Below are 14,364 nucleotides of genomic sequence, written 5' to 3'. Positions count from 1 at the left end.
GAGAAAATTTTGGTGGGCTGCAGAGAAATCTCACCCCCAGAGCACCCCCCCCCCCAAAAAAGCAGTTAATCCAGGCTGTGCAGAAACATAAGGTTGCACTGCCCACATGGCCTGCGGGAACCTTCCCTGTCCATTCACTCCTTACCTGGTAAACTTGCCTGCTAAATTGCTAATTTTTCCTTTTTCTGACCATCATCTGTTCGGCTCAGCACAGGCAAACCTCCCTTAGGACTGAAGGTTTGCTTGCAAGCAAATTCAGTGCAGACCCAGGGCAAGCAAATTTGAGACACTGAGCTAGACGATGGCAGATAGATAGATCACTGAATGATTCTGTGAGCAACTCAATCTGTCTGCTTTGCCTGATTTTGGGTAAAAGTTGCTCTTTTTTTATTAAAAATTCAATATTTACATGCATGGTGTGTTGTGAGTTAATTTTGTGAGTTTGCTTGCAAGCAATTTTTATGTGACAGACTGAGCTTGCCAATGGCAGATAGATAGATCCCTGAATGAATCTGTGATTCTGTGAGCAACTCAATCTGCCTGCCTGCTTTGCCTGATTTTGGGTAAAAGTTGTTCTTTTTTTATAAAAGAAATCAATATTTATATAAATATTTATAATATTTACATACAAGCCATGCCCAGTCAGTCACATGACCACCAAGCCACACCCACAAATTAGGCCACGTCCACAGAACCAGTTGGTGGTCCCTGGGACCTAAAATTATGAGTTTGGTGGTCTCTGAGGTCCAAAAGATTGGTGACCCCCGCACTAGACCACTGGAATGCAGATACGTTTTTAATATAAGTACTTTTTCCTCTTGCTTATCTTAATAGGGTAGACCAGATTAAAAAAACAATGCCATATAGGTCCAAAACTATTTTCATTAGAACAGCTGAAGTAACAGAATCTTTCAAATGTGTATGTGGTTCCTTCCTCCCTCACTTCATCTTTGTGTGAATAAAGGATATGTCACGTGCGAAAAACCAGTCCACATATGAAAGTTCAATTAAACTGATTTGTTGCTAAACAGTCTATGCATATGAATCTTCTCAGTTAATGGTCAGCATTAAAGTTAGAGTTAAATAAGGATCAACATTACACAAGGAGGATTGGACTTATTTCACTTGTGGCTATGTAGGGATTCTAGACTGATTCCTTTTTTCACTCCCTCCCTCCAGGTTCTGTCATGCTCTCTCCTGCACGAGAGACCTGAAATGTTAATTCAAATCGGTTTGTTGGAATGGACTCATTTAATAGGCTTGTCTGATTGTTGCCATGGGGGCAGATTATTCCATTTAAGGATACTGGATACTTTCTACTGGATACATAGACGAGAAACTTATGTGGATTTAATAATTTAGTATTCAGAATAGCTCAAGGGCAAGGAAAAATCTGGGAAGGGATAAATAAAACATGGAAAATTGTGCAGGGAATACCCTTGGCTTTTCCCCCTCGATTAACCTTAATTAATAAGCTTTTGAATTTTAAATACTGAAATAATATCTGCGGGAAGCTACCAATACAACAGTTTCAGCCTGCATTTGGTATATCAGTCTGAGGAACAGTTCTGAATAAAGCTCCTTGGTGCTTCATGTGAGCTGATAAAACTCAAGGGCTAATTATTCGAGAGGCTACGTGCAGCAATTTAAACTGACAAGTTCTTTTTTTCTCTCAATTCTTTAGCAAGAATATCTTCACAGTTTGAAAGAGCCGACGTTGCTAGTAGTTGTTCCTGTAGAGAAGAAACGACTCCCAATTCCTTATCTGAAAGACCAATAACAAAAGACAAGAGTGGTAAAATCAAAAAGAAAAGCTTCTGCATATCAAATGAGCAGACACCAAGTCCTCCTCAACTGGCTGCCAGCAAATCTTTCCCAGCAATGGAATTAGTTAAAGAAAACAAAGTGTCTCAAGGCGTACATGATGCTTCACCAGTTATTCCAGAATATTCTTTGGTATTACTACTGTTCATATTATTATTACTACTGCTGTTTTAGTTTGGGAGGGATTTGTCTCATTATTTATTATTTTTTAGAGTGCCTGTCAGAATCATTTATGGCTGTATGGTACACTGTACTTTCAAATTGAAATCCCTTATGTGTTGGCGGAAGTATTGAATCCATGAGATCTACGAAGTAGAGGGAGGAAGGAGGGGATACAGAGAACAAAATAATAATCCTGAATTTCAGAAAAGATCTTATCTGCAAGGGGAAGCAAGGCTACCAAGATACATGGTGTCTCTAACTTCATGATTATTGATAGCATTTCCCTCTCTTTATCCCCTTCCTTTAGCAGGGGAAATAGTTTCCAATCACACATTGTCTTTCCAAAAGGTCCCCAAAGCCTCTACAATAAATAAACAAATCTGCTTACCTGACATGCAGAGAAATCACATTCCAGGGTTGTTCTGTGAAGATTTTACAATAGGAAATCTTCAGCAGTCATGGTAATGGAGCTACCACTCATGCTTCCAATCTCCCTTTCTTTGATTATTCTGAGAAGCAAAGGTTCTGCATTATTATTGGTTGGTACTGGGGAGGGAGGGACACCGCTGTATTTCCTCCTGTGTCCCACTTGTTTGCACAGTGACAGTTTGAAAGGATCTGTGGTGTTCCTGCAGTTGGTTTTCTTTCGGTGATTTATTCAGCAAGTGTATAGCTGTGTCTAGGATAATTCTTTGAACATTAAGATGCAGCTGGCGCAGATGTGTGAATCTTTACTGGATTGACAATTGTGTTCTTCTTGTAAAAAATCCTCCTTAAGGTCACACAGGTTAATGCAGAGCTATCACTACACTTTCCCATGGCCACACTTTAGATGTCTGTCTTAAGGGACATCTGACCTTTAACAGACTTTTCTGACCTTGAAATGACCTTTTTTTCACTTCCAAAAAACTCACCCTAAGTCCATTTCATTATCCCTTCTCTTCAGAATATTCAGAACTGCCTATGTAGAGAGTAAAATGGGCTTATTTGGATCAGGAAAAATTGGAACACCCTTACCACATACAGTTATTTTTTTCTCACACATAAGTCGCACAACTCTCAAATATGTAACATACATATTGTCTCTTATATACAATTTATTTAATTCACTATCTTTATTTTTTCTTACCTTTTGAACTCCGCTTCCCACACTGCCATCCTTCATTGGGCTACACTTTTCCATAGCAATTTCTGCTTTTTTTCCTCTTTAATAATATTTAATATCAGTAGAAGCTTAAATGATAAGAGTGTACTGAGTAGGGTATGGGCGTAGAGAATAGATCAGTGTTTCTTGACTCTAAATAGTTACATATATTTATGCATTAATGATTCCCATTTGAAACTCATGGTATTGTGAGAAAATATTAGATTTCACCTGGCTGTTTTTAATATTACAAACTTAATTTTCCTATGCTGTATCCCTTAATTGTTTTATAATAGCCTCAAAGAAGATTTGTATTGCTTGGCTGTTTCAAATATTTAATATAACACCAGCCTTAAGCATCTACTTAATGTTCCTCCTTTAAATATAACTTCTTAAAAAAGAAATATTAGTAGAGCTGTCTGCTGATCTTGTGTGTGTGTGTAAATTTGCTTCCAGCATTTGGACTGAAAAATGAGGCCATTTGGTTTGTTGGACAGCAGCATCTACATTTGTTGTTTCTAGCTGTACATCCCATTTCTGTATGCCTTTAAAAATGTGTATTTTATTTTATACATAATTTTATTCCTGTGGAGCCAAGCAAATTTCAGTTTATGCAAATCCCTGCTGCATGAAGAAATCTAAAATAATGCATATGGATAACTTCAGCATTTTAATTCAGTTTATAGTATTAAATAAATACTATAAATATAGTATAAATATAGTATTTATTTTTAAATATCGTCATGACTGCATACCATAATGGTTCTATATAGAGATGGAAATTAATAAAAGTTTAGTAAAACAAGAACTGACTGCAAAAAGTTTTGATAAATACTTGACAATCTAGAAACAAGTTCTACTCCATATAAAAAACCTAATACTGAGTAGGCAAGACAGGACAGTAGTGTCACTACTAAATTCATACTGAATTCATTATACTTATATTGGTTTCCTAATATTCTACTTTCTCTTCTGGGCAAGGTGATGAGTAGGCCGTCCTGGTACTTTTGGGTATGTCTAGGTATAGGACGTAGCTTAATTAAAAAAAAAAAACAACCACCACCATCACCATTAAACGCTCCCCCCCCCCAAAAAAAAGACCTAATACCAGCAGCAACATTCAACCTATAATTTCATTGCTTACCTGGAACTTTAAGGAGAGACAATGAATAGTGATAGCCGATGGTGATATTCTACCAGTTTGGTCCAGTTCTGCTGAGCCAGTAGCGGCGATGAGCAGCGGAGACTGAACTGGTTCTCTCCGCCGCTCTGCTGTTGGGCCCACCCGCCTGCCCAGGGTCCCATACTCACCTTTATCCTGTGCTTTTGAAAGGCAGCTGCTTTGCGCAGCACAGCAGAGTGCTACGTGGCAGCTGCTGAAGCGACCGGGAGAGTGCAGGCTTGTAGGAGGTGAATTGGGATGCCTCTCCACCTGCGCAAAGTGCGTGTTTGGCGCGTGCCAACCAAACCACGCCCACTGAACCAGTGGTAAAAGTTTTTGAATCCCACCACTGATGATAGTCCTAATTATTCTTCCTATGTCAAGTTACTCTGGATTTTAGATGTTTTAAATGGATTATTCTGTACATGAGCTCATGTGGAGGAATTCAAGACAACACTTCGTACTAGTCTTTTTTTTTGTCATTCTAGTTGTCGCAGGTAGCCCTAAGAGAGAAACCTGTTTGTAACCCATATCAAGGACTTGAAGAATTTTTTACAATGGGTACAAATTGTCTGCAACTTAAGATGGAATCCATTCCTTCATCATACAAGGCTCGAGATTCTCCAAAGAATATCATTTCATTTTCAGGTAGTCATGCATAAGAACATTTTTCTATTGATGTTTCTGCTTATTGAGAACATTTTCAATGCATGGTGGTTTTGTTTTCATTTTTCAAATAAACAATTTTTATCTCTATGTGTCAAAACCATAGCATTATGCACAAGTGAATTTTGGCTTTAATTGATATAAATGTTATACCTAAAAGACATACAGAAACATTGCAACATTTTTTTAAAAAATGGCATTCTCTAATGTCATACCTAACTACTAAGCAATGTCACATTACACTTATTGTGGGAAATATAATTATGTAAGTATTAGAACTTTTTAAATTTTTTCAAGCTACAGTTGAGGGAACATGATTACTTCTTTATCAAGATAGTTCTTTGGGAAATCATTAATCATGTAGAGATAACTCAGTTGCTTAATAAACAACCTAGTCATTAATGAAAAAGTCACATATTGTTTTAAAACAGTTTTCCATTTTACTTTTGTTAGCTTATAAAACAAATGTTTTTGAGTTCATCTTCCCAAATCGTTCAAGTTTTAACCTTGGAATGTTTATCATCTAGGGGTTGCAGCTGGGGTCAAGCTTACTTTCTACCAAATCTGTCCAGAGAAAAGGCTATGAACTAAAGGTCTTTCAAAGGTTGTAGTTAGTGACACATTTTGACAGCAAGACAGTGTCAGTTCAAGTCTCAAGAGCTTTCACTGAAATTCAGTGGTGAAACACAGTAAGAGGTAGTCACATAGTAATATAAGTGTAAAAATATGTTTTTAAATCAAGAAAATCATAAAGCTTTTGGCAACTAACATTTAATAGCACGATGGAGAATCCGGGTATTTTCTAATATCTATAGTAATCTATAAGATTTTTTTAGAGGTTTCTGAAAAATGGCCATCAGAGAGAAGACCGCCTCCTGGTTGCAATTGCCATTAGAATTAGTAACAATATAAACATGATTGCCATTGGGTGTACAATGGATATTTTAGTGGCACATGTGAAAGTCTGAATAGAAACAAATTTACCTTTCATATGGGACACTTATTTATCTATGTTACTTATTCCCCACTTCAGGCCAAAGTAAATAGAGTCCGATTTAGACATTATTTCCAACACTTTTTTTTGTACAGAAGAGGTACAGAACTAATGTAGCATAGCATAGCATATGAATCCATAAAGGCTTTTCCTTAACTCTGTCAAACCTTTTTTCTTCTTGTAGTTCCATGTACTAATGGCTATTGTTCTAGAAAACTACCTAACTTCAGAATTAAATGTTCAATAGTTGCCAGAGAAAATAAAACATAGGCAAAGAAAGTAATGATGTAAATATTTGCATTCACTTTATTTTGCAGCCATTAGCTGATGAGAACTTTTATTTGATTTGGCTATTTTTACTATGTAATATATCTATACATTGATTATTTTTAATTAGATCTCCATATTAGCAACTGCTCATTATAGTTTTTTAGACAAATTGATGGATGTAAGTCTGTATTTAATTTAATAAACCTATAACGCCTTCCGCTCTTCCTTTTTCAGTGTTTATTTACAAAAATAAAATGAGCCTGATTCAAGACATTGCCTTTAATAGTTTGTTTTATTAAAATTTGTCCTTGCTAGTTTAAACTGGCTGCTACCAATTAATCAACTTGAAGATCTAGATGAATGATTTAATGAATGCAAGCTTGATCTTATAACTAGTTTTTTTTTCTGTTGTTTGGTACATAAGTTTCCATCTTTGCTTTCTCACAGAATAGACTACAGATTTACTGCTTGCATGCTTTTAACAGCAGTTGAGTAGGAAGTAAGAAACTGAAAAATGTTCACCTGCTTAATTTCTCCAGGTCAAGTTGCTTTTGAAAATGCAAGATGAAGAAAGAGAGACAGAATTCTATTAGAATATTCCTCAAGTTCTGAGAAAGTGTAGTTGAAGATTTAAGTAGTTACCTAATGGTGCATGCATTTAAAGCAATGGCTGTTGACCAGTATAACTTTTTTAAAATGTAAAATGTCTGATTGTCTTAATTGGAGCTATTTTTTTTCATTTTCAGCACCTGAGCAGTGGACAAGGGACTTGAGTCTAGGGGAATGTGCTGATGAATGTGTAGTACAAGACATAATTAACAATGAGCTTGGTAGACCGTTAAGTAGACTGGGAAGGCAAAGTCCACATACTAGACTTCCTCAGCCAAACTTATCCATTGGTGAGTGCTTTCCAAAACTAATTGGGCACTGACAGCAATAATTTAACCTCCCTGCATAATTCCTTTCCAATACTGTAACCAGCAAATGAAAATCAGTTGCAGTACTTCCAATTCATAGAACGTTATTATGTGTTTTACTCATTGACTGATGTTAGATATAGTGTGAATAATTAAAGTCGGCAGTTGAGATTTTTTATGTACTGCATTTATGATGGACAGTCTTATGTCATTTTCCCAAAAACAATTTTGTTGGTAATAGAACTGCTGCTGCATTGTCTTTTTTAAAAAAATAATAAAAAAAATTCCTGTAATAGTAATCTCCATAATTACATTTCTGCATACTCATTCCCCCTTCTGGCCTTCTGCTTAATGTAGCATGTGTAGAGCTAGGGTTTAATAAATATTTTATTGGCCTGGCTTACTATATAAACAAGTAGTTCATTTGTGAATCAGGGAGAAGCAGCAATATTTTTCATTCTTTGTTATTCAGGACTTACAAAATGATAAAAGAAATGTATACTAATAGCAAACCCATCCTCAAAGTGTTGATCTTCATGCAAGACAGAACCTCCTATTCAGAAAGAAGAGGGATAGTATTAGCAGACTCATAAAGGTTTGCAGAAATACAGTATAAATAAAATTGCTCAAAGAATAGATTAATAATTACAGAAATCAGATTGACTACTGTGGAGGAGAGACTGGAAAATAAAAAAGGGAATAAACTACCATATCCTGGGAAAAAGGCGTACAATCCACATTACAACAATCATGTCCCATGTACGTTTTCTAATATCAATTACAGTTGAAATGTTATCATGAAAGGAAAATATTATACAATAAGAAATCATACTTTTCCACTGTGTTGTTAGTTTAAACCAGTATTTCTCAGCCTTGTCTCCTTGAACTTCTGCACATCTTTAAGCTGCCAAGATTAGGAAACTTAAGCAATCATGATCGACAATATGATATTTTATTCTTAAACATGTCAGTTCTCTAAATCTAGTGCTCAAAACAGATGTATTCCTCTTTTTTTGTTTCAGATAAGGCTTCCTCAAGACCTTTTTCTGCAAATATTCCCCTTTGCAAAACTGTTAAATACCATCCTCGACCATCTTCAGTCATTGAGACAGCATCCAAACATTTGAATACACAACATTTATCTCAAGCTGCTTTTGAAATTTCAGAAATTTCAGGCATTGATATCACTGAGAATGATGATCCTTCTTTAGAGTATTCTACCAGTCAACAAACCCTAACAGATTTAGGCCATGAATTAAAGAGTATTTCAGGTAATTGTACCAGTTCATCAAAGTTGCTTAGCAAAACAATGTAATTTTGATAGCTTAAGCATTCTTGTGCAGTATGTATTTTTTGCACCTATTTATGTGTTAAGTGTTCTAAATTTTTGGATTACTCGCAATGAAATGTCCAGAAAATGAAAACATTCATGGTTTTATTTATTCTGCCCTACTATTGGCTAAAAAATAGAAGATGTAAATAAGTAGTCAAAGTGTAGCATTCGTCTGCAGTTTCTGCTTCTAATACTTGTAATATTCCTTTGGTTATAAATACAAAGAGTTATTGATCAAATTATAGTTCAGCTTGAATGAATTTATCCTAGGGATCATTTTCTATTTTTTGTTGTTTGAAAAGAAGAGAAGCGATTTTAAAGGGGAAAGGTTGGATTAGAAACCCATTGATAGACGTTTGGGTATAGAAGGATCGGCTAAACAGTAGATTTTTTTAATGGGTCAGATGGTCATATGGTGAGTCTCATTTCCTTCCACACAGGAGAAACTCAAGCTATCTGACTAGAATAAGTATACTGAAGAGCCATAAGTATACTGAAAAACAGAAGAAATAATCTGTGGGAACACTGCTTGTCAAAGGTTTAGAAGAGCAGAGAGCAGAAAGCAAAGTTTGGGTTTAATTAAATGAGTTGGAGTACAAAGAACTGAGGAAGGATGGATTAGCAAGCAAAGAGATCAATTTACATAATAGGCATAAATAAATAATTCATTGTTCAGTATACTAGTTTTTGGTTCCTGTCTGCAGTATGAATTGCTTTTAACAAACGGAACTTGTGTTTATTTATTAGGAAGTCAAACTATAGTAGATGTTAAAGAAGTAAAAGGGAAAGTTTCCCCTGTTCGGTCATGTCTGACTCTAGGGAATGGTGCTCATCTCTATTTGCTAGCAGAGGAAGCCAACTTTGCCCGAAGATGCTTCTGTGATCATGTCGCTGGCATGACTGTATGTTGAGGCTCAAGGAACACTGTTAGCTTCCCACCAAATTGGTACATTTTATCTACTTGCATTGGCATGCTTTTGAACTGCTAGTTGACAGGAGCTGGGAAAAAATGTGAGCTCACTCCATCACACAGTATTTAGGTTTCAAGCTGCCAACCTTCTAGTCGACAAGCCCAGCATCTTAACTGTTAGGTGGCAGGTCCTGTAACAGTAGATGTTACAAGCACATAATTTAGATTATAAATTTTCAGTAGAGTTGTAAACCTAAGACATGATGTTTTGAGCAATTCATTTGTCCAAGACATCGTCAATGTCTAAATCAAAAGAAATAAACTATTTTTGCATCAAGTTGGGGGTGCATCTCCAACAGCCTTCAGAATATGCGATCCTTAACAATAGCACAGCAACTTTTCCAATTTAATTAACTTCCCTGTTAATTAGTATGGCATATTGAGAGAATGTAAGATGTGTTGAATCCTTTGGAGAAATCATGTGTGATATGATATGTTTTCTTTTGACTTAAGAATGCTTCCAGTAGAGCATAATAGTCCTGACCTGGCACGGTGTGATAGTTCTATAAGATTATGGTAGATTTTACTAAATAAGTACATATCGATGATTATACTGAAGATTTTTCAGCAATATTTTGAACACGAGTATTTTCTTTTTTCAAAATGTGTAATACTGTATATTTTGTATGTAAGAAAAACATTGTCAGAGCTGGTTGTTTTTCCTTATGCTTTGTAAATATTTCAGATATTAAGAATTTCCATTGCCTGTAATTTAAATATATACTTACATATCGAACATTTCAGATTCCTGGGAAAATCTCAACAATTTAAACTGTGGAGACTTCAACAGACATTCAAAAATCATATGTCGGGATTTGCATAATAACTATGAAATAAAAGACTGTAGTCAAGGTGATGCTGTAAGGTTAGTTAATCCTGACTTTTATTAAGCTTTCTCTGTACATCTCAGTATCCTTTGCTTTTTGAACAAAAGCAATTTTCTTATATAAAATATTCCTTACAGTTCTTTGAATTATTTTCTGTAAACAATGTAGGTCTTCGTGATTGTTAGAAGAATGGGACCTTCATGTAGCTTAATATGTTTTTCCTAATTATTTGCTAATATAATTTCCTTCCCAATTATTAGCTCATTTGAAAAAATGTTTAATTATACATGCTTTGAAAGCATTAGATTTTCTCTGTTTCTAATAATAATGGCATCTTTCCTCAAGTAAGAAGTCTTCAAGGTTTTTTTTTTTCATTTTTTCCTCCTATTCCCTACCTATGTTAGCCTCTTCTAATAGGATCTCATCAGAGATTTTAAGCTCAGTCTTACATCTGCATGAAAGCCCAAAGCTTTCTTTACTGCCTATTTGCATAGTAATAATGCCCCATAACTTTCAGAAGATTATATAAGCTCTCTCTTTTTTTTATTAATTTATTGATTCAACATTTCAACAATTAAAAACAGATGTCCATATTTTGCAACGATATTGTAACAGTGTTGACATTGGTTAGTAACATCCATAAGTATGTTATCCATAGCTATATTAAATTCTTCCTTGTTCTAAACATGTATATATATGCATTTACAGATTTGTGATTTCTCATTCATTATCATTTGACGCCTTTGCGTCTTTTCTTTATCCATTCGTACCAAATTTCCCATATCTTGTAATATTCTCTCTCTTCCTTGTTCTTTAATAACATCATCAGTCTGACCATTTTGAGCGCATCCATCAGCTCTCTTAAACGTATTACTTCTTTGTTCATTGCCTCAAAATTAAAAAAAACCCTTATAAATTCTGTTTCTTTGGATTTGATTTTTCTGTGGCTGGATGGTATTGTTTAATATTCCTTCAGAAAACTGTTTCAGGTTTTATAAATGCCATTTAAAGTTCAATTTATTTGGTTTTTTAATGGGAAATAGTAGAGAGGTCAATGATGATATACAGTCAGGCCATTGAGGCAAAATCTATGAACAAAAGTTCAGAACCTAATCAAGAGAATTGGAAGAAATTCCCAAATACAGCAAAGTTGGCATATTACATTTTATGCTGATTAAAATAAGGCATAGGACTATTTGAAGGGTGAGTGATAGTGTATGGGAATATTTCCTGTCCCACTGGCTACCACACAAACCCAAACCATAACTAAGCCTTTAGAAGTAGTCCAGGCAAGAAACCAACTATGAGTACTAATACTCCCTTTGCTGTCCCTTCTGTCCCTCTTCACCTTTACTGTCCAAGAAACTAAGGAGGGTCCCTTCTGAGATGTTGGTTAAACCTCCATTGCTTCTGTGGCCTATACTGCCTCTTATCTAACTGTTGCCTAACCTGCTTTTCAAATGTGGTTGCTGTTCTGCTACTGCTCCTGTCTCCTAATGACAATTGTCACAGACCATTACAACACAGCTAACCTATACTTCAGGGGTATTAAATTGGTGGCCTGTGGGCTTTATGCATCACGCGCAGACCACTCCCACCTCAATTCTGCGAATGGGGAAAAATGTGAAATGTCATGTGATGGCAGCGTGCCGCCCATGCTACACTTAACGGCAGTCAAGATTTTTTTGCTGTTCTTGTTCAAATGCTGTAATCTCTTTTTTCCATATCTTGTGTAATTGTGGCTGAACAGCTCAGTTGTCATTTCATAAATACAGAAAACTCTGTTCGAAAATATTTAAAGCTTTACAAGGTTTTCTTTTGCATACTTCAGATGAAATAAATGCAAAGGAAACTATACTGGGCACACCACTGATGTCAGCATTCCAACCAAACTCTCCATCCCAAATTCAGCACTCAGAGACAAAGTCCATCCAAGTAAGAATTTATTAGAGAAGTCATATTGGCACATCTGGGGAAAACCTGAATCTGATTTCCTGCATTTCCCCCCTACTACACTAAAACTCGCACCCAACTCCTATTGATGATTCTTTAGTCGCATTCTTCAATCCACCTTAATTCTGAATTCCCACCAAGTCCAGTCACTCCCCACCAAACTCCAGCAACTCAACCTTACTGTTGTGGCTATTCTCCCTCCTCACTATTCTCTCGTTCCCACAGCATGCCCATCCCCCGCTGTGGCAGCCCTAGATCAGAATCAAGATGGAGCCAGGGCTGACAACTGATACATAAGTACACAGTATTGTAGATATTGGGCATCTTCTCTGATGTCAGCTGAGTCTTTCAGCTGGTTACTTGCGATGATTTCTGGGTATTCTTTTTAAATCCAACCAAGGTTTTGAATAGTTCTAGGAGATATTAGGTGTTCCAGATCTTGTTTTGACTTCAGTAGTTCTGATTATATAATTCTCTGAAGTAATAATTTTATTTGTTCAAGATTTAATTTGCTAGCTGAAAGCATTTGGATATTTTTTATGCCTTCTGTTTTATAAGCAAATTGTCTTCATTTCTACATGCAAATATGGCAGTTTGGATCATCTGTGGTTGTTGAAAGGAGGCAGAACAACATGTGGCATTTTCTTCAACTGGTTAATTGTACACTAGGCCTAATGAGTCAATCACTTTTGCAGGCTTTATGTTTAGATTTGCAGTATATAAATATAACTGGAAGGATGACTAAATGTCTGCAATATTCAATGTCTTTATTGTAAATCTGTACACAACAGCACATGCATGGTAAAAGTATATTTAAAGTTTCAAAAAATATACTATCTTTATACCATTTTCTGTTCACTTGGAGATTCAGTGAAACAGGCAATTTAATTAGGAATGCCTAAGTATTGGGGTAGCCGTAACTTGACTCTCATGTTCATTGTGGCTCTCATCTTTATAATTCCATCCCCATCTGCTATTGCTATTTTGAACTTTAAGAAAAAAACAGTAATAGATTTACTTGATTTACAACCATTCATGTAGTGGCTGTTTGAAGTTAACAGCGGCACTGAAAGACTTAATGACTGTGTTTCACATTTAAGATTGTTGCAGCATATCCCCATGGTCATTTGATCAATGTTCAGATGCTGAACATGCAACTGACATGTACTTGTGAAGGTTGCATTAGTGGGTCATGTCATCACCTTTTGCAACCTTTTGACAAGCAAAGTCAATGGAAAGCTAGATTCACTTAATAACCATGTTGCTTCAGTGAGTCACTTAAAAACTGTGGCAAGAATGGTAAAAAAACGGAGCAAAGCTCACTTAACAACTGTCTTGCTTGGCAGTGGAATTGGAACTCAATTGTGCTTGTACATGGAGGACTATTTGTAGTTTTATCTGTTTCACAGTTCATAGAATTGTAATATAATATAGTTGGAACTGAGCTACCATTCAAAGAGGGAGCAAACAAAGATAATTTGCTAGACCTACTGTCTTCTGAGCTTTATACATAGTGTAGACCAAATATTTTTCCCGTGGCAATATGGAATATTTCAAGTTTTCTTGGTAAGAAATAAGTGTTCCTACATAACTGCCCAATAGAAGATATTCACCTATTTAGAAAAAATGTAATTTCTTTTTTATTTTTTAGCCTTTGTGATGAACATTATACAGATGATGAGGAAGACAAGATAGACAGACAGCAGGTGGTAGAACTGCAATGAAAAAAAAGAAAAGAATCCAACCTCATACGATCATCTAGTTCAGCCTTCTAACCAATCCAAAATGCTTGTCCCAGGTATGGTGGATCAACTAAACTCATAAGGAAGTAAATAAATAAATTAAATGCTGCATTGATATTAAAAGATAAATGAAGAACAATATAGTTGGGGTTTTCTTCCTGTCTTTTTCTGTAAAAGAATTTAATTTACATTTGCCTTATGTCAGTTTCATTCAGAAATGTTGTTTATAAAATGTTTTTTTTCTTCAAAACTCAATTTAAGGGTGAGTGACCTAGTCCTCCAAACAGAACTATTAACTAGTGCACATCTTGACTAATGATTACCTGGATATCCACAAAGGAAAGGACATTATGAATACTTCTCTTAGGGAAACTCAGGATTTGCCATAGTTCTGCCTATT

The 14,364-nt window shown here is 35.6% G+C and overlaps 1 protein-coding gene across 2 annotated transcripts in view; it reads left to right on the top strand.

The window, feature by feature from the left end:
- ZBBX (zinc finger B-box domain containing) overlaps window positions 1–14,066 on the top strand; it is a 44,541-nt gene extending 30,475 nt beyond the window's left edge. For both annotated transcript variants that reach the window (XM_026705697.2, XM_087933395.1), the window contains exons 15-20: window positions 1,685–1,956; window positions 4,781–4,940; window positions 6,969–7,121; window positions 8,162–8,410; window positions 10,187–10,307; window positions 13,874–14,066. In XM_026705697.2, the coding sequence (XP_026561482.2) occupies window positions 1,685–1,956; window positions 4,781–4,940; window positions 6,969–7,121; window positions 8,162–8,410; window positions 10,187–10,307; window positions 13,874–13,946 (1,028 nt within the window). In that variant the 3' untranslated portion in view covers window positions 13,947–14,066. The remainder of the gene's footprint in view (window positions 1–1,684; window positions 1,957–4,780; window positions 4,941–6,968; window positions 7,122–8,161; window positions 8,411–10,186; window positions 10,308–13,873) is intronic.
- The last annotated feature ends 298 nt before the right edge of the window (window positions 14,067–14,364 follow it).

Source organism: Pseudonaja textilis, chromosome 4 (assembly GCF_049901715.1).
Source record: "Pseudonaja textilis isolate UNSWEBS1 chromosome 4, rPseTex1.2, whole genome shotgun sequence".
Lineage (NCBI taxonomy): Eukaryota > Metazoa > Chordata > Lepidosauria > Squamata > Elapidae > Pseudonaja > Pseudonaja textilis.
The sequence above is the reverse complement of the archived record's forward strand: the minus strand, read 5'-3'. Positions and strand labels throughout refer to the sequence as shown.